This window comes from Oryzias latipes, chromosome 16 (assembly GCF_002234675.1).
Source record: "Oryzias latipes chromosome 16, ASM223467v1".
NCBI lineage: Eukaryota > Metazoa > Chordata > Actinopteri > Beloniformes > Adrianichthyidae > Oryzias > Oryzias latipes.
In genome coordinates, this window is record NC_019874.2 from 15,624,986 (window position 1) to 15,648,133 (window position 23,148).

Sequence of the window (23,148 nt, forward strand, 5' to 3'; positions counted from 1 at the left end):
TATTGGCAACATATTTAAATGTCTATATTGACGGTTGTGAAGCAAAAAAGAAAAGAGAATTGACCCACTCTACATATTTATTGAACACTATTCATTTGTAATTTGTTACATTTTGCACTGACAGATCAGAAAATATCTTCTTCAGGTAAAAGCCCATTTTTTGATTACAAGATTTTAAAAAGTTTTACTTTCATTTAACAATCGCAAAGTCTGTCAAAACAAAAATAGTAAAACCTTAGTAGTTTGTGAAAGGTTACCCACTTTTGTTCAGTAAATTGTCTTGCCACTAAGCCTTCAAGTTTCTATTTCATTTAGTGCAGAGGATTTTTTCTACATTATTGCTTTCCCACAGATAAACTGCTGTTTCTTTTTACACTCAACACATAAAACAGAATCAACAGAATTTCTATCTTGTTTGAATCCCAAGTAAAGTTTTGAATTACTTTAGTTAAAAAAAAAATCTAAGACTGGCATTAGTTTCACATCCTTTTGACATGTGTTATTTCTGTGTCAGATTAACAGCATAGAGGTTAAAAACGCCTTCAGGGCAGTTCTGAAAAGGTTTTGCGAGTGGGGGGTCCAACATCCTTCTGCTCCTTCTCTTTTCCCATGCCTTCAAACATCAAAATCCTTAAACAAAGAAAAACAGGTCTGTGACACTTGTGGAAAACATTTGCCTTTTACTGTTTACTCCATTTTTCCAAGATAGAATCAAAATAATTTTTTTAGTTTTACAGTTTTTGTGCACATTCAGTAACATCATAATGTATAGGCCTATACAGATTTTTTAAGTCTATAATCACTATTTTTTTCATTTGGATAAATGACCATGATCCAACAAAGCATTTCATACTCACAGCTTGAGAATTGCGTTTCTTTTCCCCAGCATCATATTCAGGAAGTCAGTGTAGCTGATGGAGTCTTTTGCTGCATTTCCAGCCACTTCTGACATCATCTTCTTCAGCTCCAAGTGAGTTTTAGCTAATCCAAGTTTTTCCAGCATTCGTTTCAACCCCATCATATCTATTTTAAAAAGGGAGAATATAAAGGGGGGAAAAAATCCAAATAGCTACAAGCACTGTTAATAAAAGAGGAGGTCTGGTCCTCTGTTACCTATATCTCCTTTGTCATTTAGATCGAACTCCATGTATTTTTCTGAAATACAAAAAACCTTGTATTGTGAAATGTGTACATATTGTTAATGAAACTGATTAAAAAGGACAGAACCCTTACTTTTAAATGCTTCAAGCTTTGAGCCCAGATCTTCCTCCTCCACATATTTTGGATCTGAAAGGAACACCTGTAAGTGGAATAGGTTAATCTCTGCATTTGTTGTAAATTTGACACAACCTCCATGTTCAGCACACAACCAGAACTGTCCCTTCCTGCTCACCTCATTGATGGAGTTTAGCTTCTCCTCCTGTTTGGACTTCAGAAGACCAAAGGCTTTGCCACCTGTGAGAAAGCGGTAATCAGCTAAAACGCTCATCCACCCAAAATGCAAAGAACAAAAACTTGACATCGACTAGAAAAGAGAAGACCGCACTAACCTTGAGCACTGCTGTCCATTTGTGTGAGCTGTAGGGGGAAACTGAGTAACTGCCACACTGAGAGGTTATATAGCTTTTTTTGCAAATGGAGCTTCAACGGGAAGTGAAATGACAAACATCAGCTTGTACTGTGTTTCCTCAACTGCATGCTCGTTGCAACCAACTCCGTTCTAAAAGCGTAAAGAACTAATTAAAAAACGTTCCTACTGAATGTCATCAGACATGAATGGAAAAGATTCTGTACATCTTAAATGTTAGAGCAAAGGCTCACTGACCAGGGTGTGCTGTAGAAAATGATTAGGCTATTTACATTAAAAAAATCAAAACTAAAATACAAATAAAAGTGTCAAAAATACCTTTTTTAAATGTTTTCTAGTTGAGGGTTGAGCACATGTGCAGAAGTAAGTGTATAAGTTTGACCAATAACTGCGCCTTTAGTCGTCCATCTCATATTTCTGCAAGGTATCAGTGGTTTCAAAGCTTTAGAGTCAAGTGTTCACACCTGGAAAGACAGCAGTTGACAAAGGTCAGAAGAGACAGCTTTGGACTCAACTTCTGTTGCTTCGATAAATGGTGAAGTCTGCAGTACCCCATGGCTGAATTCAAAACTCTTCAGTTCCTCTTCCCCTTGAAACCTCAAAATGCTTCAGTGAAAGTTGTCTGCGTGTTAAAGTTCGCCGAGGCTTGTTTCTGTCTGTCAGTCAGCTCACCACCAGAGTTTTTTTTAAACCGTTGAACTCTATATGAGGAACATGCAGATGCTCAGGCGAGCGTAGTTTGTCAACATTTCATGCATTTGTTTGCAGTACTTTAGTTTGTACAGTTAGAGTGAAAACCTCCGTGGTGATGGGGAGGGCCCCCCCCGTCTGGAACGCTTGTGCATGAGCTCCTATGCCAGCTATAAACTTTTAGTTTGTCCTGTTATCAGGACGCTGTTGAGCCAAAACAAAAACAAAAAGTTTGATGAAGTGGTTTAGTTTCAGGTTGAGATTTCTGTAGAACTTAGGGAACTGAGAAATCCAAGCAGAGGTCTAAAAGAGAGAAGCTCTAGTGAGTCTCAGGTCAGAGCGTCCTGCACAGACCATGGCCTATTTTCATTTCCAGCTGATTATCTCAGTCTCATTTCTGTTGAACCTCCTAGCAAAGTGCAGTGGTGAGTCACTGGATCATTTTCTATTATTGGATAAAGCAACTCAACCTGTGCCAGCTGTTTGATGTGTCTTCATGCTGTAACTGTTTGACAGCGGTCTCTGCAAGTCCTGACGTTCGGACAGCATTTCTAGAGGAAGAGGTATCTCTCTCCTGCTTGAATTCAACCCTGGTGGATATGAGCACCTACAGAGTCAGATGGATGAAGACTGCCGGCAACACAAATGGTAGCACTATCTTTGAGTGGCCGAGTGAGTCTCTGCAAACAGATAAGGTGGTATGGAAAGAAGATGGAGATGGAAATATGTGCGTCTTTTTGAAGAACCCGGGCCAGTTGGATGCTGGGTTATACACAGAGGAAGTCTGGAAAGGATGGAAGCTTATTGAGAAGAAATACATACAGCTAAAAGTCAAAAGTAATTTTTTTATAAAGTGCTCTATTTATTGATTGATCAATGTTTGTATTTTTTCATTTATCTGATTTAATCACCTTTCAGATTGCAAAGTCCTTCAGGCCGTGATGGCTGCACCGGGCTACCCTTTAACGCTCAAGTGTAACCCAACATCTGAGACTTCAAACGTCACCTGGGCAAAGTTAAAGGGACAGGAGCAAGTCTTGATAAGAGAAAGGAACGATGGACCCTTGGTTTTCCAGTCTGTGAACACCTCTGACGCTGGCTGGTACAGGTGTACCTTCATGTTGAGCCAACGGCAACATTGCCACGAAATCAATTTGGTCATCCAAGGTGCGATCTTTCTCTGTTGACATGTTAGCATGTTCCGCTTTTTTAAACAGCTTTATTGATTAAAGACTTCTTTGTTTAATCAAGCAGATAGTTTAGTGATCACAACCACTGCAGTCGTCATGGCAACAACCAATCAAGGTCTGCAGGTTCTGCATCACACACTGCACGACTAAGACGTCTTTACCTGTGAGATGTCTAACTTTTGCTCTCACTTCTCGCAGCATTGGAGGCCACAGAGCAGGTCCCCTCTTCAACCTCAACTCCAGTTGTGGCTTCAGTAGTTAGTGTGGTGATAATAATTATTGCTGTACTGACAGCACTGATCATCTACTTCAAATTTCATACCCAAAAGTCACCAACCCAATTGACAAGAGGCTATCCAGGTTTGTTATCAAAAAAATAAATAAAATCTTTCTAATATACCAATATGCTGCAAAAAGCAACTATCTAACTATGTTTATCTGGTTTTCTTAAAGCTTACATGGACACCTATGAAAATATGAGTCTTCCAGATGTACAGGGTAAGTGCTTTTTACTGTCGTTATCAACTGATACTAACCAATATTTCAAAAAAGGGCATGGTAGACTAGTATGAATACTTTGGGGACGACGTCACATCTTTAGAGACCCATGTTTCTGTCGCAGATGATGAAAAGAAAGTCAACTCTTTGTACTACTTCGAGGAGGAAAACATTTCTACCTGTAAGTGTTTCTGCTGAAAGAAAATCAAATTCACCCCTGTGTTCTTTTTTTGCGACTCAAAAAAAGTTGTCTTCTTTGTTGCAGTTCAGTACTAGAAGAGTTTTAATTCCAGAGGAAAACCCAGGTTTTTCTTTTTACCTTTACTTTGTGTTTAAATACCTAAAAATGCACATGTGTAACAAGTGCATTAATTCCTATTTGTGAAATTAGATGTTGGGATGATGGGATGATGGGAAAAGTTGTTTTTGTTGTTTTGAACATGTTCTTGTGGCATTTTTCTGATGATGAAGGACATGTATAAAGAAATGTGAGCATAAAATGGACTATTTCTTTATTCAAATTGCTGTAAATCAGGAAAAAATCCCATTGGCAAAAGCTTGTAGCTGTGAGGCAGCACCTACAACAGCAAGCTTCCTGCTCGGCATCATTCTGATGCATCCTTCGTTTTCCTCGCCTGAGGTGGCATCTGGCTCCAAATTGAACAGCTGGATAGCTTCAATATTGCTCGCCATTTTTGTTGCACCAATAATGTCAGATTGGGGTCGTGAGAGGCTGGAAGTTGGCAGAAGAGAGTGTAAACAGACGGATGATGGGAAGTAGGGGTGGGCTTATACTGCACCAATGGTCCCGCCCACAACTCAGAGAAAAATTTCGAATGAACTCCTGTCGGTCTGCAGAAACTATGTCCTGGAAAACGACACAGGTTTTTGGATTTTGGCTAAAAACGGCATAATCATAATTAAACTGGGAACATTTTCACAATGGATCAGAAGATGATCGGCTTAGTCCACAGGCTGTAATAAGTCATACGTTGTGTGGTCTGCTTCACGTTTGAAATGTCTCTGTGGCTCCTCATCCTGAATAATTTCATAAACAGGGCCCTGTGTAAAAAAATGTATTGTAAGTCACAGCATTTGGACATATCAGTATAGCATGATTCAATGGTGACCCCCTGACCTTACCATTTCAACAGTTGGCAAATCCTCTGCTGTGGTAACAGAAGGGGGATTCATGTGTTATTGTCCTTTTCCGATCTATAAATTACGTAACACTTTCAGTACCTGCATCCGTCTTCTGCTTTCTCTTCATGCACACATAGACTGTTACAGCCGTGCACACTGCAAGTCCCAGAGGAAGGCCTAACCAGGGCAGTGTTTGCAGAGCTGTGGAAATTAGACTTTTGTTATTTCTTCATGTTGGATTGAGCTTCTGCTTGTAACGGGTAATGTGCATAGAGCAGACATACGGTGAACAGAGGGCCATTTCTTTGACGTCATCAGTGCCCCTTCTCTGTGCACAGAGCAAAGTATTTCCTGTGAACTCGATGGCTGAAAGGGAAAAAGGAGCGTCTTTGTGAGGGTGTTACCCGCAGTGGTTAGTCTGCTCTGCAGGCCGTCTTGGTTTCTCTCAGACCAAGTTAAATTAAAATCTGCTTCACAGTTTTCGGCACAGGTGAGAATACATGTCAGATTAAAATTTTTGTCCTCTGGCTCAAAGTCTTCTGTAACTGTAAAGACAAAATTACAAAAAGTCAAAAAGAATCTTCTGATCACTGCTTGGTTTTGGGCTTTTGGCTCTTACCATCAAGGGTGTGCAGCCTGATTCTGTTTAGCACCTTTGGAGGACTGCTGGACTCTGAGCACTGGTAGTTTCCAGCATGAAGAGAACCTACTTTATTGATGAGCAACGATGAGTCTTTGTTGATCTGAAAGGTGTTGTGAGCGCTTTGGAGTGACGCATTGATCAGGGGCTTGTCATTCACAGTCCACTTTATGTTGCTTGTGGAACTGAAAGAGAGATTGCTGCTGCATGGAAGTGACACTGACTCCCCCACTGCAGCAAACACTTCTTCCAAACCACCTGTGAGGAAGGAAAAATGCAATGACACCTACACAAATTCATCCTTAACTTTAGTTAGGAGGATTGTACCTTCTATCGTGGATGTATAACTGGCGGTGGCTTTGACTTGGCCGTTCTGGACAACCTGGCATTTCCACGTTCTGTGATGATCTGTCGTTTTTTTTGTGATAAACAGTTTTGAGAAACAAGCAGAGCAATTTTGGACGCTAAACCTTTTTCCTTTTAGAGGCGTGTTGTCCAGAGTCGTCCACCTGATGTGTACATCTGAGTTGATACCGCAGGGTTTAAATCCTGAACGTGTGTTAAGGTAACACTGAAGCTCCAATCTCTTCTCTGCATCTCCTGACTGCTCTTTAACTTCACAAACAGAGGAATTGCTGTCATATTTCATGATGGAGGTATTCAAAATATTGATGGAAGGAGAAAAGAAATGCTCCTACTTTCAGGAAACCGGAGGGAAGTGGTTGCATTACCCACACCGTCACTGCACGTGTATAGTTGTGCATCACCTGGTAGGACATGAGCAATCTCCAAAGAGCAGTCCTTCTGTATGCGGTACTTGCCGTTTTTTGTAATTTGTACTTTTCCAGCTTTCACCACCTCGGTGCCAAACAGAGGCCTATCTCCCATGCTCCAGTTAATGGAGGAACAGGAGTTTTTGGAAGGTAAAGCACATGGAATATTTATGCTTTTCTGCCCAGCAGCAAAAATAAGCAGATCATCTGTTGACATAAAAGAAAAGAAGAGTTTTATGTTGAGATTTATACACATAAATGTTGGATTTCACTGCCCCCCCCCCCCCCCCAAAAAAAAATACTTGTGATAAACATAAACATTAACAAAAGAGAGTTTGTTTGGTCAATATGTACAGTTTTCTGTGTATAAAGATGCTTCAAAGCAAATTGAAAGCAATTTGTGGGAAATTAATTGAATAATTATTTAAAAACGTATGATTAAAACAATCGAAGAGTGGCTCGTTCAATGCAAGCTTGTAGGGATTAAGTACCATTTAAATTCTTATTTATTGTAACACATTCAAACTTTCTCAGAAAGAAAATGACAGAAGTTAAAAAAACAACTTCTCAGTTGATTCATTGCAAGAAAGTTTCTCAAAATCAAAGAACTCATCCACAAGGGGGCATCTGAAAATACACTCGATTTTTCTCCCCCCTTTTATTTAGCTTTACTTGCTTCTTATAAATTCTTATATTTACCAGCTCCATCCGGTCCAGTTGCCCATGTTAGAGAAATGGTGAAAATGAATCCAAGCAGCACAAAAGAACTCATTGTTCTCTCAGAAGGCATCTGGTCCCACATCCTTGATGTCTGTTGCTACACACAAAAGGCGAGTTTCACAAGATAGATCATCAGGAAATTACGCCTTCTCTTTTAAAAGATCATCTGAGTCACAGCAGAAGCACTTTAAGTATGATGTCTAAATTGAAATAAATGTTAGAAAACACAGTATTGTCATCATGTGAAATCAAATCATCCCCACAGTTTTTTGTTTCTTTAGTTTAACTTCTTAAGATCTGGCATCCAGATGTGTGGACATCACATTTTGGGTTATATTACCATAGCAGATCATTCTGCCTAACTGGGACCCTGTGACAGGGTTACCTCAAATATTAAGAGGTTAATACAGTTTGTAGACTTTTTAAGCATGTAAAGTTAAGAAAATCAAGTCTCATCATTAGTAATCATAAGCTGGTGGATTGATTAAACACTTTTAGACAGTGTCTCCTTTATTGCAGGTTTTTCTGCCAGAAAATATTTCAAAAAACACAATTTCTTTCAGTAATTTAGAGGACAGCGTTAGACAGCCTGAATAAAAATTGGAAGAAACATGATGTAAATGTTATGATTTAATTAATACAGCCTCAGTAGATCTTTATAAACACAACAAATTATTTTTTTAAACATAGTTTTAATGTTTTGATCAATGTCAAAGCTCTCTCTCTCTTTGCTAAAGTGTTGTAATTTTCTGATAAGGGACAAAATAAAAAACAATGTTTTCAGAGGTCAAGTTGAGGTTTTCATTGCTTATCCACAAGATGGTGCTGTCAAGCCTGATGAAAGTTTGAAAGGAGCTTCTACTAAAGTCATTTGTAGAAACTAGAGACAGACTGATTCAGAGAATATAAGATATATATTCAAGATATAATATAACATAAGGAATTGCTGCTGATTTCCACATCAATCCTGTGTTTTCTCCTTTAAACTAAAAACAAGTCCACTGAAAGACCTTTTAATCACCACAGAAGTGAACAAAAAGATGCAGAAAAACACACAGGCGCTGTGGTGTGTCAAGGACCGATTGCAGGTCTCGGACGAGCTATGACTTTGTAGGGCTTGATTTTGAGAACGACAGTGGCAATCCCTCTGAGGTCAGGAGGGAAGACGTTGCTCTCAGGGAGGATGAACTGGAAATCTCTCAACAGGTAAGCCGTGAAAAGAAAGAGCTCCATTTTGGCAACAGACTCCCCCAGGCAGAGCCTCGCTCCCCCTCCAAAAGGCACAAGGGCACGGGTGGAGCCTCCTCCACCTTCCAGAAAGCGCTCTGACCAAAACGGAAAGAGAAAGAAGGAGAGGAAGGACTTTATTTGAAGAGGGCTCAGAGTGAAAGGACGATGGTTGCACTCAGATGTGGAGCGGGACCTGGTTTGAAGCTGTACGGCTCAGACCAGACTGCAGGATCGTGATGAGCTCCAAAAAGATTAGGAATGATGACAGAATTCTTGGGAATGAAGAAACCTGCAATACTAAAAAAAAGCAATTTTCAAAAAATACAAATAACAAGAAAGTTGTGTTACAACAGGTAACTTTACTAAAATGACACTGAAAGCATTTACGTCTAAGTGTGGTTTGCACTAAGAAGTTATCAGTGGTACATTTTAACCTTCAGGGAGGAAATCTGATGTGAATCAAGCTGACAGATCCTCAGGTCAACAAAAACCCCATATGACTTTATAAAAATAGAAAAAATTCAAATTCTTTTTTCAAACGTGGCTAAATCTCTTAGCTTTACCCAGTAAATACGGACAGCTTTACCAGCAGGGGCGTCATTCACTGATGTTCAGCTAACCTGCTGTTTCTGATGGCTCTGTGTGGAACCGCTAGAGGAGCAACTGGTCTGAGTCTGAGCACTTCGTTGACCAGAGCACACAGGACAGGCAGTCTTTGTCTGTCGCTGTACTTTGGATAACGTCCTTCTGGAACTGTGCACAGCTCCTCATATACTTTGTCTTGTATCTGAGAGTTCACAAAGAAAAAACAGAGACACATTTTGATGGAATTTAGGATGTTTTTGGATCATTTTCTTTGTGAAAGAACATAAAAAAACAGTGCCTCTGGCCTGTGTAACAGGAAGGCCACGGTCCAGTTCAGCCAGGCTGCCGTGGTTTCAGTTCCCCCAATGAGAAGATCCACAGTCGCCATGTGAACATGGACATCCGTCAACAGCTGCAGAGAACCAAAAGTGTCATTCTTCATCACTTCCTGCTGCCGTGTCTTCTGCCAATAAGCTATTGCACAAACCTGTCCTTCTTTAGTGTTCTGATGTTTGTCAAGAGCTTGGAGGAGGGATCCAGTTATGGAGTCTTCACTTTGATGCCCTTGCAACTGAACAAATAGAACCCTACATAACCATTCAAATCATATTTGATACACGCATTTGTGGGATCCCTATCTCATGATCATGATCCAAACTTTCCTTAAAAGCCCGTTGGACATAACCTGTTACATTGTTCTGCCCTGCAGTTCATCATCATTCCACTAGGGGTAGCAGAAAAGGCTTTTCCTGCTCATTTCCAAATGGTTGCTTCCATTCAATCTTACAAACACTTTTGGCTGGAAAAGATTTGCTAATTTTCAAAACTTTATGGTAAGAGTAACTCACCTCTTGTTATTCCTTTTTTTTTTAAATGACTACTTGCCGAATTGAAAGAACGCAAAATGTGTTGATATTTAACTCTTTATAATCCTGTTGCAACATGTCAAAAATGTGCAGATCAAATTTGAGACAGTATGTAAAGAAGCTGAACACTCATGTCCAAATTCTTTGCAACAATTTCTTTTGGATTTCAGCAAATATTTTAAAGAATAAAATTCCCCCAAAATGCCATTTTTTGTCAATTCTGGGATAAAGTGGTCTGTATAGGATTAAATACTGTTCTTTGTAGGATGAGTTTACATTTTTGATGACTCACCTTAAAATTATCAAGGTGTTGCTTAATGATTTCATCTCTCCTGGCCACCTCTTTAAGAAGACGAGCAAATACGGGGTTGGGCAATTTCTTTAAAAGAACAAGTGATCCCTGTTATTGGGGTTGGTCAATTAGAACAGTAGCGACATTGTAATACTGACTCTCAGCAGTGGGAAGGAATCCAGTGCAGAAATCCAAGAGGACCCCCACAGAGACACAATCTCATTCAGACAGCTGTGCAGCTGCTGCAGCTCTGATGAGCTCTTATCGTACTAAAGAACAGATGGAAAGCTGCGTCACAACCAGACGGCACATTGTCCTCACCTTTATGCAATACAGATGTCCAAATCGGCAAAGCAAACAGTGACTTTGCCCATTCCCCCAACACAAAAACACACAGCTAGGTACTGGTGTGATGCAATTGCTCCTGGATGTTGGTTGAAAATCAAATCCAAGAGAAATGATACTCACTTCTTTACCGAAGGCCAAAGTGGTGATGACATTGCTGGCTGCCACTGTGAAGTCTTCAGAGAGATCAACAGGGCTGCCCTGGTAGCCCATCAGAACCTAAGCGGCAAAACAAGCTGAGCCTTATCTGTCTGTGTTGTAACTTTGGAAAAACCCAACGTTTGCTTGCTGGAAGAGTTCCCCGTGTTCTTTACCTTTCTCAGATGAAGAGCCTGCCTCTCAATCACACTGTGTAAAGACTGCTGGCAGCAGCGCTGCAGGGCGCCATGGACGAGGCGGCGATGTGCCCTCCACTCCTCAGTATAATCCCCAAGAGAAATGTTCCGTCCTCCCCCAGACACAATATCACCTGATAGGTGAGAATTGGTTATGATGGCTGTTGTGGTTCATAGAAAATGAGCTAAAAAAAAAGGGTTTCACCTGTGTATGAGATTGGCCTCCCAGCAAAGTCAGACCATTTCCTCACCAAAGTTTCTCTTATCAGTTCTCCACTATTAAGCACCACCATGGCTTAAAAAAACATGAAGTTTTGAGTCAACATAAACTAAGATCATAGGACTGTACATAACTAATAAATAGGTGATTACTTGTGTTTCCACATTTAAGGCGGTAAATGCTCCCATAGCGTTGGGCGAGGCTAGTCAGGTGAATTGGTAGGTGATCGTGCATCAGCTCCATCATATTGCCAATCAAAAAGTGGCCTGGAGGGCCGGGAAGTGATGGAGGTGCAGAGCGAAAAAGAAAAAGATACAAACCCTGCAGAGGTCCAGATGCTGCTCCTACAAGGAGGAAGAAGAAAGAGTTAAAAATGATCCACCCAGAACATGTTAATAAATTATTTTTAACAGTCTGATGCAGTGGTTTTGTCACCTCCTTGTTGACTTTTTTTTCTTTGACAAGAAATCAGCATCAAAATTAAGAACAGAACAAACAAGAGTACAGCCCCAGCACTGACTGCAGACATTTCTGAAGCCATTCTGTTCTGGTGCCGGCGTCACACTTCAGAAAGCGGACCGGCTCTCTGCTCCTCGTCTTTATAGTCGGCACATCCCCTCGGCTTGATGTGATGTTTTCACTAAAATCAAGGATGTCTAAATATTTTCAGGTCAACAAATCTAGATGACTGCAAGCTACGTGGAAACATCTAGTGTGATAAACACAGCAGAGGTTTGGTGAAGGACATAAAGCACACCACTGTCCACATAAACAGCAGTCTTGCAGATACATTTGACTTAATCCACTGAGTATTTTTTTTCTGTTTTATTAGAATTTAGACATGGGCTGTGTGGTGGTGTAGTGGTTAGCACTCTCTCCTGGTTAGAATCCTAGCTGGGACCTTTCTGTGTGGAGTTTACATGTTCTCCTTGTGCATCATGGTGTCACGTGAGGGGGAGGCTCGAGAGCCGGTAGGACCCAGACGCAGAGGCGGGAGGCAAACAGTTCCAAGACCAGGGGGGTTTAATAAACAACAAACAAAAGGCGCTGCAGAGCAGGATGACAAAACAAAAACTCACTGTGGCGTGGCACGAAACATGGCATGAACGGACGAAGACACATGAAGACGTTAAACACACGACCAGAAGTTAATGGACCAGCACAGGAGGAAGGCAGAGACAAGACTTAAATACAGACAGGGCAGACAAGACACAGGTGAACACGATCAGGGCAGATGGGGACCAAAGGAAGTAAAGCACAAGAAACAAGACAAGACAGGAAACCTTTCAAAATAAAACAGGAAACAGAAACAAACAAGACAGAACAAGAACTAAAATGAAAAAACACGACACAACAAACTCAAACCATGACACATGGGTTCTTTTCGGGGTCTCTGGTTTCCTCCCACACTCCAAAGACATAATTCATGGGTAAATTGATGATTACAAATTGTTTCGATGGGTGTGAAGGTGTTGCTGAAGCTTATCCCATCAACCCCGTGACCCCAGAAGGGGTTTGGTAGGTTTGGAAGTTAAATGAAATTTATGTATTCACTTTTTTTTTTACTACAAATAGGCTACACGGTGGAGTAGTGGTTCACACTCTCACCTCACAGCAAGAAGGCTCTAGTTTAAATCCTGGCTGGAACCTTTCGATGTGGAATTTGCATTTTCTCTCTGTGTTCGTGTGGGTTTTCTCTGGGCACTCAGCTTCCTCCAACAGGCTTAAAATGTATTTCATAGGTTAACTGATGACTCAAAATTGATCCTAGATGTGAATGTGAGAGTGATTGCAACAGAATAGTGATCTGACCTGGGTGTAACCCCCCCCCCCCTACACCCAATAAAAGCTGGGATAGTCTCCAGCAGCCCTATATCCTCAGAAGGGATTTAGTAGGTTCAGGAAATGGATGGATGTTTTCTACAAATAACACAAGGAGACCCAAGACCCACATTAGCCTGTTTTATTTCCATGCAGTAAGACAGTGCATATTTAGTTACAGCAGTGGTGGGCTGTCAAACCATGTTGGTGAAAAAACATTAAAGACTTCAAAGTGAAACAGAAAACTCAAACTGATACCGGCTTTCTTCTTCCTTGTTACATCCAGCAGAAGCACAGTCAAAACATATAAAAAAATAACCAAAAATATTGAGTAAAGAGAACAGGTTCAGGTTCAGCTAAATAAACTACTGCATGGGTTTACAGATGGACAGAGGCATGCAGCAGCTTTATAGTTTTACTTTTCTGAAGCTCTGGCTGTCTTGCAGATCAGGGACTGTCTGCTGATGGAGAGTGACTCATTTTTAGCCATGAGTTGCAGAGGAGAACCAGGAGGGTCTTAACTTCATCTCTGTGAAAGGAATGGAAGAGTCTTTGCCTTTCCAGTCTATCCAAACTATTCCCTGCAAGGAAGGAAAGAATGAGGTTAATGCTGCGCAAGCAATGCCGTGTCACAGAAGGTACAAAGAAATACCTGATTTTTGCTGTGAGCGCCATAAAGGCCATTTAGATTGGCCTTGTAGCAGTTCTTGTACCACCAGCCTCCCAGGTAAGACTTGGCACAGTGGGTCTCCAGGCGATCGGGGTCCTTATCGCTAGTGGAAAATGGACGTCCACTATGGTACCTCATTGAGTCGCCTGACAGAAGAATCCACATGCAGTTAAATGTACATTTTTCAGTGTTTGTTGGGCCTGCTCAAAATTTTGTGGTTCAATAAGAACAACTCTAAAATTTGTTCGTTTTATTTTTCACCTGCATATATAATGATTAAAATAATCTAATCATTGTCTTCTCACTTTATGATCCACAATACCCTGCTTATCCTGGTTTCTGATTTTTTTTCTTTCTTTATTTAATTAGAGACAAATATCAAATCTCAAAAAAAACAAAATCTTGAAAAGATCAGAATTTCAAAGCTCCTGTCATTGTAGTATTTTACAATTCCATTAAATAACTGCAAACATTCTGTGTTCTAAGGCACCTGCTGTTCCTGTGTATCCAGACACAGTAAGGGTATAGTTCCTCTCCTCTGAAGCCACAGAAAAGTTGGTATAGTGAGCATACGCCGTGTCATTTCCTGATTGCAGATCCACTCTCAGACTCACAGGCCCAACACTGGTCAGGTTGTGCAGGAGCTCATTACCTGGCAACAAGCAGGGGCACAAATCATTTTTGGCAAAATTAAAACATTGATTTAGATGCACATATCAAAAAAGAGCTTTGTCTGGATGTACCAAGCCAGAATTCTTCACTCAGATTTCCAAACCCCACACTGTATTCAGGCCAGGTTCTGTAAAAATCCGTTTTTCCATTCATCCTTCTCTGGAATACCTACAAAAAACACAGGCTCAGCTGTGAGCTTTTTTTTTATGCTGGTCTGGTTTAAGGTGTGAAAGACACAAGCAGCCTGTTACCGTCCAACCGCCTCCATCAGCCTCCATGTCACAGTATACTCTGACTGCCTCTCCCTCTTTCCCTCCTGGGTAAATGTCGACTTCCCCAGACTCTGAAGCTCCATTCAGCAGCTCTTGTGAGCAATCCATGGGAAAAGGGAACCGCAGTTTTCCTGGGTGGTGAGGAGAAATGTTGAATGCAACATTGAATTTTAAAATGCATACATAAATAAAATGTTGAAGATAAAATTAAATATTTAAACTTGTTAGTCTTTGGGATATTTCATAATTAAGAAAATATACTGAGGAGCAAAGTCAAGCATCACTACTTTTATTTGGATTTAAGCAGAGCCCCATCCACAACCTCACAAAGGTATAGTAAGGCACAATAAATGATCTGACTTTGGGTTCAAGAAGCTTTCCCAAGCACTTCTGGAGAGCTTTTTTGCAAGAGATGTTGGCAAAAAATTGGAAATTAAAACTAGCGAGCGGTGGAGGCCAGGTGCTAACATCGGGTACCTGCAAGGATTCTGCCAAGGAAGCAAATTCTCTCTATTTGAGTCAAACTAAAACATCAACCATTTAACCACATAAAAGCCCATTAAGGTCAAGATCTCTTTTTAACTCTTTAATACCAGAGCTTTAGCTTCAGTGTTGGCATCTTTTGACTACCTCTTCAACCGCTAATGCAATTTCAGATTCTGAGGCGGAGAAAAGCAGCCTTGCAAGTTACGCAACTTAGGTAAACATAAACCAGCTGATTCTGTCATTATGCACCACTTAACATAAGTAATGTGTTGGATATAGGTGCATCGCTGATATGAAAACCGCTTTTCTCAGAATCAGCTGATTCACATTTATCGTGTAGTTTACGATTTGTCAAAGAGCTTTAAGATTTCATAACTACATGGAGGACATTAACAGAACCTTTCTTGACAAAAATTACAAAATACATTCAGACATATGTTGAAAAGAGTTTTGAACAGATGCATAACAATACCTGTGATGAACTCTGAGGTAATCACAGATGTGTAGTGTCCATTTTTCTCCCCTTGTACAACAACAACGTAGCGTGACATGGGCAATAAGCCTGTCAGCTTATATTCTGTGACAGTGGATGCCAGGATCACCTCCTATCACAAACACAGTCATTTAGTGCCTTTTAGATTTGTAAATAAGCTAGGTAAGGGTTCCCCAACCCTGATCCTCATTGTCAGAAGTCTTTTTGATGCCCTAAGCAGCGAAGCATGAAAAACAGGGTGACTTGTGACCCTAAGGACGAGGACTGGGGAACGCTCTGCTAGGTATAGTTATGTGTCATAGACAAGGGATCATAAACACCTTTTTCTCTTTTCCTGGGACTTCATAGATCACTCTGTAGCTCTGATAAACAGTGGGTGTTTTCCAGGCAATAACTGCAGAGCGAGCCCAAACTTCACTGGGTTTAACCACTGACAAGGAAGACATAACTTATGGGTTGAAATCCTCCCATGGGAATCGGAAATCCTATTTAATGCCATAAATGCATACCATTCGCAGTGGTAAAAGATGTTGAGATGGCTGTACTCTTCAGACTGTCTTTTTGGCTAAGCATTTTGATGGTGTAGATAGTGTCTTTCTGTAGACCTTTCAGCAGGTGCTCCACTGAGGTTCCAGACAGCATCACTGTTACCGTCACATTAGGAGCTGTGGTTAAGAAAATACATTTTTTTTTTTTTTAGCTATCAGCACTTGGTATTGATGAAAAATGACCTATGGACACTCACTCTTGGAGGACTCATAGCTGATAATGAAGCGGTCAACTTTCCCAAGACTGGGAGTCCACCGTAGCAAAGCTCTATTGTGTGTCACGTTAGTGACTTGAAGATGTTTTGGAGGGGCGGGGACTGCAGACAACAGAATGATCCAGAAGAAATTACATTCATTGTTTCTCAAAGTAAACCCCTACAAATAAATGTGAGCCTCTCCGTGCATTTACCAGTGGTTACAATGGATGTGAGATCATCACTCTGGGCTGCGTCGTTGGTCGCAGTGATGCTAATCATGTAAGAAGTTCCCGGAGACAACTTAGGCAAGACAACATGAGACTGTTTGGATCCCAGTGACACAAATCGACTTTCCCCTGAAAGGAAAAATATATACATACATACATAATTCATCTTTTTTTCTGATAGGAAGAGAAGTGTTTGATTGCACTATCTAAATGGAGAAGTTTTAACAAACCTGACACAATGTTGATGTACGTAACTCGGAAGCCTGTAAATGTTGCCTTTGGTTTGACCCAGGAAACACCAACAGATGATTCAGTGACATTACTGAAAACCATCTGTGTTGGAGGCTCAGGGCCTGTCAAAAGAAGGCAAAGCAAATGCTGAATTGGGTTTTATATCTTTGTTTTCAATTTTCTACATCTCTTTATTTTATTGTTTTTTTCTTAATTTTTTTGGAAAGTGTGACAGATGGACATAAGGGCGTACTCACAAACCCTGCCTTAGTGAAAAATACTTAAAACTCTTGATTCTACGATAAGGTCTACTCTACTGCACACTGGCCCACCTAAGCCATCCACACCACAGAATGCTGAACAACTTAAACTAGACCACAAACATCAAATATGCTTGGGTATGATAAGGATTGTTTAATGCGAGTACGCCCTAAATGTGTCATTGTTCTAATAACCTGTAGTTGCTGTCACTCGGTGGGTTCTTGATCTTCTGCTTCCTGCCATGCCATAAACTTGCAGGACATAGCGTGTGTTTGCCTGAAGATTGGTGATCTCCACAGAGCGTGCGTGGCCTGGGACCACCACAGAGGTCCTCTTAGCTTCAGTTTCTGATCCAGCAGCTTTTCCAGAGGATGCAGTTGTACTTTCATTTTCCACCATAGTGGTGTTGCCCGCAGTCGAGCTTTTGTCCTGTTCCTCGACTCTCAGGGGTTCCTTTTTGTCGCCATCCGACAGTAGCTCTCGTTTGGTCACTGTAAACTTTTTGAACATCTCTTGTGGCGCTAACCATGTGACAGTGAAGCTGTGTGAGGAGATGTTTGCCACCTTCACTGACCCTAATCCTCCTGTCCTCCTGGTCTCATTAATGGTTGCTTTGTTCAAGATGACTTTGTCTGATGCTGCAAGAGTGGTTGCATTTGTAGCGTTCTTCTTTTCAGGTGGAATAGACGTCTTTTCGTTGTGATGGATCTCATTTCCCTGAGGCTCGTCTTTTGGGTGGTCAGATTTAGGGTACGTTTTTGCAGGGCTTTCTTGGTCATTAAATTTTGGGACAATTTTTTGCTTTTCAGAAGTGCCTCCTTGCTGTTTTTTGGTTTTTGCTGTAGTCTCATTTTCTTTCAATAAAAAAACAATAACAACACATTGAGTCATATGAGACAGAATACAAATCAAATCTGTACCACTTGTTAAAACAACAAAGAAAATTTCTACTTACTTGTATTACAATCTGCCCCTTGTTTGCACTTACTGCAGTCTGCACCCATGAACCCCTGCTGGCAGATACAGCTTCCCTTTTCACACCTTCCATTTCCACTACAGCCATTTGGACATTTAGTAGAACATGGGCCTGGATGTAAAAAAAAGCAAAATAAAAATCCAGTGGATAATGTGTCAGATTAAAAAAAAATTGGAAAACATGGTGAAAAAGACGTACATTGTTCTTTTAGAAAGGACATCTCCTTTTCTAGCCGGGCTACTCGATCTTTCAGGGCATCCAACTTAGCCTCATGTCCATCAGGGCAGCCCCCCGGCTGCAAGCTTATCTTATGAGTCACCACCAGAGGATTGCCAGGTGACAGCTTCACTTCTTGATCCTTGTTGTTTGAGTCACAGCCATTACAGATGACCACTGTTACTGGCTGTGAAGCAGTTGGCTGTTTTTTGTTGGGGACCTCAATGGAAGTCTTGTTTAATGTTGCTACTTTTAAACCTTTTCCATCTTTTATTGGAGGCTTTGTGGCATTGACCAGGGGAATGGTAGAAACAGTCTGATTGATGCCTTTGGTTATCTTTGGACCATCGATAGTATTGGTCTTAGTGGACTGAATAGTTTGAGTAGAGTTGCCTTCAGTTTTCCCTCTATGACCGAATTTGTTGGAAATTGTGGGATTGTCTGATTGCTGGGGTTTGTTTTTGGTGGACTTTCCAGAGGACGTTAATGGAGAGCTAGTGGAAGCTGACGGAGCATTTTGAAATGTCTCATTTTTGACAGCCTTGCTATGGCCGGTCGTGGCAGATTCAACAGTTGTTGTGTGATTGGTCGGTTGCAGGGGTTTGTTTTTGATAGGTTTTGTGGTATGAACTAGTGGAGACTTTGTGGCTTTTGATGAAACATTTTGAGCAGACTCCTCCTCTTTGGTCTTGCTGTTATGGGATGAATGAGACTCATTCACATCTGTTTGATTGAGTGATGGCAGAGGTCTATCTGTGACGGCTTTAGCAGTGTGAGTTGAGGGAGATTTTTTGGATACTGAAGGAACATTTGGAATTGTCTTATTTTTGGCAGTCTTGCTATGACTGGATAAAATAGGTCCATTTGAAATTGTATGGTTGACTGTTTGCTTCTGTTTGTTTTTGATGATTTTGTCCATGCGGACTGAATGAGACTTAACTGATGATGATGAGGCATTTTGAGCAGCTTCACCCTCTGATAACTTCCTATGATTTGATACAGTTGGGACTGTGTGATTGACAGATTGGGGTTTGTGTGTTGACAGTTTTGCAATGCGGGCTAAAGGAGACTTTACGGATGTTGACCGAACATTTGGCGTTCCGTTGGAACTAAGCTTCCCTTTTCTACCTTTAGCATCACGGGTCAACTCATCCGAGACAGTCTGGTTGGCTAAATGCTTGCCTTTGTTGGACACTGCTTTGTTCGTCTTAGGATTTTTTGCTGCTACTGATGGAGCATCTGTAGGTCTGGGTCTACTTTTGCCAGCCTCAGTAGTGTTAACTGATTGAACTTTTAGTTTAGTGGCTGAAGTGGGTAAAACAGTCTGATTTACTGGGTTTGGTTTAAAGGTGGGGTGAAAGTTTTGCGTCGAAGCCAAAGGTGGGATTTTTGGTTTAGAAGAGTTTAAAACCTCACGGATTTTAGTTGTGTTTCTCTCTGCGCCATCTCTCTTCTTGCTGGTTGTGGTTTCAGAGGAGGCAAGTGAGGTTAGAAGGAAAAGCAGTCCTAGAGTAAATAACATTTTGAATCAGAAGCTGTGACCAGCTATAGCAGGGTTTTTGAAGGACTTGTGTATGCAGCCAAAAAAAGATAACTTCCTCCTTTGTACTCCAAGAAAAAGTTGATGGTGGACTTTACCAAGTATTTCCTGAAGAGGAAAAAAAGAAAAAAAAGGTCTCAGTTATGTGTTTAAAACAGGAAATCTTATAACAAGTTAATTTAGACCTAAACTGTATGTCAGAGCAATACTGCTCTCTTTCAGCATTGATCAGCTCATTTTAACAGAGTTCCCATTCAGACCTCTAAGCTGGTTTTGCTTCAGCTTCAGGCTTGATGCCTTGTTCTGAAGTTAGGCTGCATTTTGCCTCAAATTGCAATGATGGACACATTTTTCCATTTTTGGTTTTTCACAACCGAACTCAGCATTCCCATCTTCAACCAGGACACTTTTGTTTTAAAGTGACATTTATTAAAATTAATGTGCTACATTTTATTCTCTGACTAGAATAAACAAGTTGACACTCAGTTTTGCTTGAAAACAGCTTTCACATTCTAAAATATTAGTAAAAAATAGTTCCAATTTTCATTCATTGTTACAAATAAGATTTAAAGTTTTTATTCTATTTAAGGTTTCCAAATTTAATTTAAAGTTTATTGAACTGTTTTTCTGAAATACATTTAACCAGATTAGCCTGATTAAAAAAAAATCTGTCTTGATTGAAATACTAATCCAGTATTTCAATTTAACATCTTGATTTACCTGTCTTGCTCAACACGATATCATCTAATAAAACAAATATATAGACACTTACATAAATAAAAGGGCTAAATAACAACAGGAAATATGATTTTATTGGACAATTTAGGAATTTATCAGTTACAGTTGTACAAAACACTATGTTGAAGGGCAACACACTGAGGCTAAAACAAACACGCTTTAAGTAGTAGACATATATATTTATACGTATAAACTTTAAAGGTATAAACTTTTCATATGTTTAGGTAATGATTCAAAGCTTCAGAAAACTTGTAAGAATTACTAAACTTGATTAAAGAGAACTGAATTTTCTTTCTATCACAATCCTAATAAATTACATAAATTACAGATAAATTGGTTGAACATAATTTAAAGCAGAAAAAATTAAAGTTACCTCATAAATTGGGGCTCCCGCTCCAAATAATCAGGAAAAACTATTAAGCTATAATTTGGATGTAAAGAGGTTGGAGCAAAGGACTGGCACTAGAGAGACAGAGTGAAGAGGACTGCTCTTCCATACCGACACTCCCCAGCACACACACATTTTATATGTACACACATACCACCCTTACACCACACCTCATGCTGCAGGCTCACAATCATGATAGGAAATGTTGGAGTTGGAGTAACAGAAATGTAGCATTTCTTTTATAAAAGCACTTCAGGTCTGGTCAAAGCTTTAGAAAACCTGCTGGACTCTAGTTTTCACTGGGATTTAAACTGATTTGAATTATATAATACCTTTTTTTCCACCTCACATTTTCCTAAACATTCTTAAAGCAAAGCTTTCCTATGCTGAAACACAATGTCTTCAGTGTCCCTCAGTCTGTTTGACTCATTGTGGGTTCAGATCTCAATCAATACACAATAAACACCAATTTGCTGAGTTAAAAATCAATACATTAATAAAATTGTATTTAAAAAATCTTGATGTAGCTCATATGTAGGACCACACTGTAAGCATTCACTTGCTCTCTCTGTGGGACTGAGTCCTCTCAACATATGAATCAGCAGTTTGTTTAAAGTAATGACATGTAACTACCTGGGAGTTATGTAAGTAACCAAATAACCGCCAGATTTAAGGAGAGCTTTGTGGGTGCACTGCGTCCCTGGCTGAGTGGCCACCCACCATCCGTCCTTTTGTTAACCACATGAATGCATGTCCGCAGCTCAGGAGCTTAGTGCAAACAAGCCTTGAAGATAACATTGCCCACATGAACCTCTATCTATCTGTCCATCTGTGGATGTTGAGCTCACCTGAACTCTGGTGGGGACCAAACTAGTGAACCGGTCTCCCAGAAAATAGGGTCTTGGGTCACTTGCAAATGAATCCTGGTGCGGTTCAGCTAAAGCAAACTTAAAGCAGACTGAAAAGCAGAAGCTAACTTAAGTCTATAAATTGAGTTGCAGCTCTGATGACTTGGGGCAAAAAAAAAACAGGAAGATGCTCAATTCAAATAAAAATGATAAAATGGGGATGAACATGGCGTCATAAGAATATGCAGACACTCTTACTTCATTTCTTAGCCTTGAATGGTCTCGTTTTTTGCAATACTGACCCTCAATGGGTCGCTTCTGTACCTGCAGGATGATTTCAGGCACATAATTCCACTTTTTTCTGCTCTTAGTATACAGCACCCTGATAGAGGTGTAAAATGCATCAGTATTTCACGTTCATTGGAATCAAATCTGTGTCACTATTCCTGCTCTTTAAGGAGTTTCTTCATCTACTGATGATTAACTCGTCAGAAGCAGTTTTTTTAGATTCTGAATGTATAAATGCTGTATAAATTATGTTAAAAGGAAAAAAAAAAAGGTGATGTTGTCAGTCGATTTGCAACCAAAAAATTATTGTCCGCAGTTTTTTTTCCTGAATTGGTCTGCTAAAAAAGTATGAAATAAGTAAATAAAAAATAAACATAAAAAGATTACACTACTGGGTGGTCCCCTTGCGCCTGGTGGCAGGGTCTTTGTACTGCTCCTTTCAGCACCACAGACCACCCTTCCATCTCTGACCCTGCACTGGCCTTTTTGAAAAAGGCTACAGTACACCTGTGAAAATACAATAATACAAACTTCAACAGCAAACATCTATGCTGATCAAGCATATTTACCCTGTCAGGATTGGTAAGCATCTCATCAAGGACATTTTGGGAAGTGGACTAAGAAACTAAATTAATTTATATAAAAAAAATGCTATTTTGTCAGGTCGGCATTTCACCAAACTTTATTGACAGCCTAAATCTTTCTTTAGCTTTTGTCCAATAGTAATCAGAGATGTTTTAAGTGTGTCTCGTGTCAAACGTGCAGCTTTTTCTGCAAGTATGACACTATTTGATGCACAAATCATCATGTCTTGAACATTGACACGTTTTGTGACAAGGCTACACAGTAAGGTTTTCGTTTCAAATTTAATGTTGGCAACAAAGTAACCATGAGATCTGCTTATTTATTTCTCCTGTATTTATTCAGATTGAATGAAAAGTCTAATGCTAAGGCTGAAACAGGGAAGGCGTTGAGCTGGCTCGGAAATGACAGTCGGTCTCCCAGTGTTGCTTTCGTTGGACCGGGCCTCACAGAGTAGAATAATATGTGCACAGAAGCCTTCACTTATACTCTCACTCTTCAGCCTCACTGCCCCCATTCCATCCCCCCTTCCCACCTCCATCCCTCTCTTTTCTTTAAATCGTTGAATTGCACTCAGTG

The 23,148-nt window shown here is 40.3% G+C and overlaps 5 protein-coding genes across 8 annotated transcripts; 1 reads left to right on the forward strand and 4 right to left on the reverse strand.

The window, feature by feature from the left end:
* Positions 1–59: 59 nt before the first annotated feature.
* LOC101175592 (allograft inflammatory factor 1) lies at positions 60–2,076 on the reverse strand. The gene is made up of 7 exons (XM_023963963.1): positions 1,907–2,076; positions 1,551–1,720; positions 1,394–1,455; positions 1,234–1,300; positions 1,114–1,155; positions 858–1,023; positions 60–630 (listed from the first exon to the last, which is right to left on the reverse strand). The coding sequence occupies exons 2-7, from the start codon at positions 1,567–1,569 to the stop codon at positions 543–545; spliced, it is 444 nt and encodes a 147-aa protein (XP_023819731.1). The 5' UTR covers positions 1,570–1,720; positions 1,907–2,076; the 3' UTR covers positions 60–542.
* A 95-nt stretch (positions 2,077–2,171) lies between these two features.
* LOC105355916 lies at positions 2,172–4,611 on the forward strand. 2 transcript variants are annotated; one of them, XM_011485143.3, is made up of 8 exons: positions 2,174–2,703; positions 2,795–3,115; positions 3,197–3,445; positions 3,533–3,583; positions 3,667–3,828; positions 3,922–3,966; positions 4,091–4,147; positions 4,232–4,611. In XM_011485143.3, exons 1-8 carry the CDS (start codon positions 2,634–2,636, stop codon positions 4,240–4,242), a joined length of 966 nt encoding a protein of 321 aa, XP_011483445.1. In that variant the 5' UTR covers positions 2,174–2,633; the 3' UTR covers positions 4,243–4,611. The 2 variants fall into 2 exon arrangements, with proteins under 2 accessions (XP_020565770.1, XP_011483445.1); XM_020710111.2 differs by lacking the exon at positions 4,232–4,611 and having other exon boundaries at positions 2,172–2,703; positions 4,091–4,225.
* Positions 4,612–4,826: 215 nt separating this feature from the next.
* On the reverse strand, positions 4,827–7,594 carry LOC105355917. The gene is made up of 8 exons (XM_011485146.2): positions 7,222–7,594; positions 6,448–6,729; positions 6,077–6,364; positions 5,729–6,007; positions 5,394–5,654; positions 5,209–5,310; positions 5,110–5,135; positions 4,827–5,028 (listed from the first exon to the last, which is right to left on the reverse strand). The coding sequence occupies exons 1-8, from the start codon at positions 7,322–7,324 to the stop codon at positions 4,930–4,932; spliced, it is 1,440 nt and encodes a 479-aa protein (XP_011483448.1). The 5' UTR covers positions 7,325–7,594; the 3' UTR covers positions 4,827–4,929.
* A 265-nt stretch (positions 7,595–7,859) lies between these two features.
* LOC101157155 (steroid 21-hydroxylase) lies at positions 7,860–11,693 on the reverse strand. 3 transcript variants are annotated; one of them, XM_004078076.4, is made up of 12 exons: positions 11,551–11,693; positions 11,268–11,459; positions 11,101–11,190; positions 10,875–11,029; positions 10,684–10,779; positions 10,374–10,484; positions 10,216–10,302; positions 9,545–9,628; positions 9,356–9,469; positions 9,093–9,259; positions 8,666–8,769; positions 7,860–8,567 (listed from the first exon to the last, which is right to left on the reverse strand). In XM_004078076.4, the coding sequence occupies exons 1-12, from the start codon at positions 11,654–11,656 to the stop codon at positions 8,314–8,316; spliced, it is 1,560 nt and encodes a 519-aa protein (XP_004078124.1). In that variant the 5' UTR covers positions 11,657–11,693; the 3' UTR covers positions 7,860–8,313. The 3 variants fall into 3 exon arrangements, with proteins under 3 accessions (XP_004078124.1, XP_020565771.1, XP_020565772.1); XM_020710112.2 differs by having other exon boundaries at positions 10,216–10,323; XM_020710113.2 differs by lacking the exons at positions 10,216–10,302; positions 10,374–10,484 and having other exon boundaries at positions 11,551–11,692.
* Positions 11,694–13,061: 1,368 nt separating this feature from the next.
* On the reverse strand, positions 13,062–20,968 carry LOC101157394 (tenascin-like). The gene is made up of 15 exons (XM_023964402.1): positions 20,837–20,968; positions 18,168–19,833; positions 17,949–18,080; positions 17,188–17,847; positions 16,732–16,854; positions 16,487–16,630; positions 16,275–16,394; positions 16,039–16,194; positions 15,850–15,959; positions 15,509–15,641; positions 14,530–14,681; positions 14,350–14,446; positions 14,097–14,258; positions 13,589–13,752; positions 13,062–13,517 (listed from the first exon to the last, which is right to left on the reverse strand). The coding sequence occupies exons 2-15, from the start codon at positions 19,705–19,707 to the stop codon at positions 13,419–13,421; spliced, it is 3,792 nt and encodes a 1,263-aa protein (XP_023820170.1). The 5' UTR covers positions 19,708–19,833; positions 20,837–20,968; the 3' UTR covers positions 13,062–13,418.
* Positions 20,969–23,148: the final 2,180 nt, after the last annotated feature.

Bases quoted from the DNA above. Each gene is read 5' to 3' on its own strand.
- LOC101175592 (XM_023963963.1), bottom strand. The intron at 1,156-1,233 runs GTAAGGGTTCTG...TTTGTATTTCAG, and splicing joins AAAGCTTGAAGCATTTAAAA to AAAAATACATGGAGTTCGAT. The intron at 631-857 runs GTGAGTATGAAA...TCTTTGTTTAAG, and splicing joins AGAAACGCAATTCTCAAGCT to GATTTTGATGTTTGAAGGCA.
- LOC105355916 (XM_020710111.2), top strand. From the start codon at position 2,634: ATGGCCTATTTTCATTTCCAGCTGATTATCTCAGTCTCATTTCTGTTG. The intron at 3,116-3,196 runs GTAATTTTTTTA...ATCACCTTTCAG, and splicing joins CATACAGCTAAAAGTCAAAA to ATTGCAAAGTCCTTCAGGCC. The intron at 3,967-4,090 runs GTAAGTGCTTTT...TTTCTGTCGCAG, and splicing joins GAGTCTTCCAGATGTACAGG to ATGATGAAAAGAAAGTCAAC.
- LOC105355917 (XM_011485146.2), bottom strand. From the start codon at position 7,324: ATGTGGGACCAGATGCCTTCTGAGAGAACAATGAGTTCTTTTGTGCTG. The intron at 6,730-7,221 runs GTAAATATAAGA...TTATGTCAACAG, and splicing joins AACTGGACCGGATGGAGCTG to ATGATCTGCTTATTTTTGCT. The intron at 5,029-5,109 runs GTAAGGTCAGGG...TTTTTTACACAG, and splicing joins ATTTGCCAACTGTTGAAATG to GGCCCTGTTTATGAAATTAT.
- LOC101157155 (XM_020710112.2), bottom strand. From the start codon at position 11,656: ATGGCTTCAGAAATGTCTGCAGTCAGTGCTGGGGCTGTACTCTTGTTT. The intron at 11,030-11,100 runs GTGAAACCCTTT...CTCACCTATCAG, and splicing joins GAGGCCAATCTCATACACAG to GTGATATTGTGTCTGGGGGA. The intron at 10,780-10,874 runs GTAAAGAACACG...TTTGCCGCTTAG, and splicing joins AGGCTCTTCATCTGAGAAAG to GTTCTGATGGGCTACCAGGG.
- LOC101157394 (XM_023964402.1), bottom strand. From the start codon at position 19,707: ATGTTATTTACTCTAGGACTGCTTTTCCTTCTAACCTCACTTGCCTCC. The intron at 15,642-15,849 runs GTGTTTATGATC...TGTTTGTGATAG, and splicing joins TCCCAGGAAAAGAGAAAAAG to GAGGTGATCCTGGCATCCAC. The intron at 13,518-13,588 runs GTATTTCTTTGT...CCTTCCTTGCAG, and splicing joins GCGCTCACAGCAAAAATCAG to GGAATAGTTTGGATAGACTG.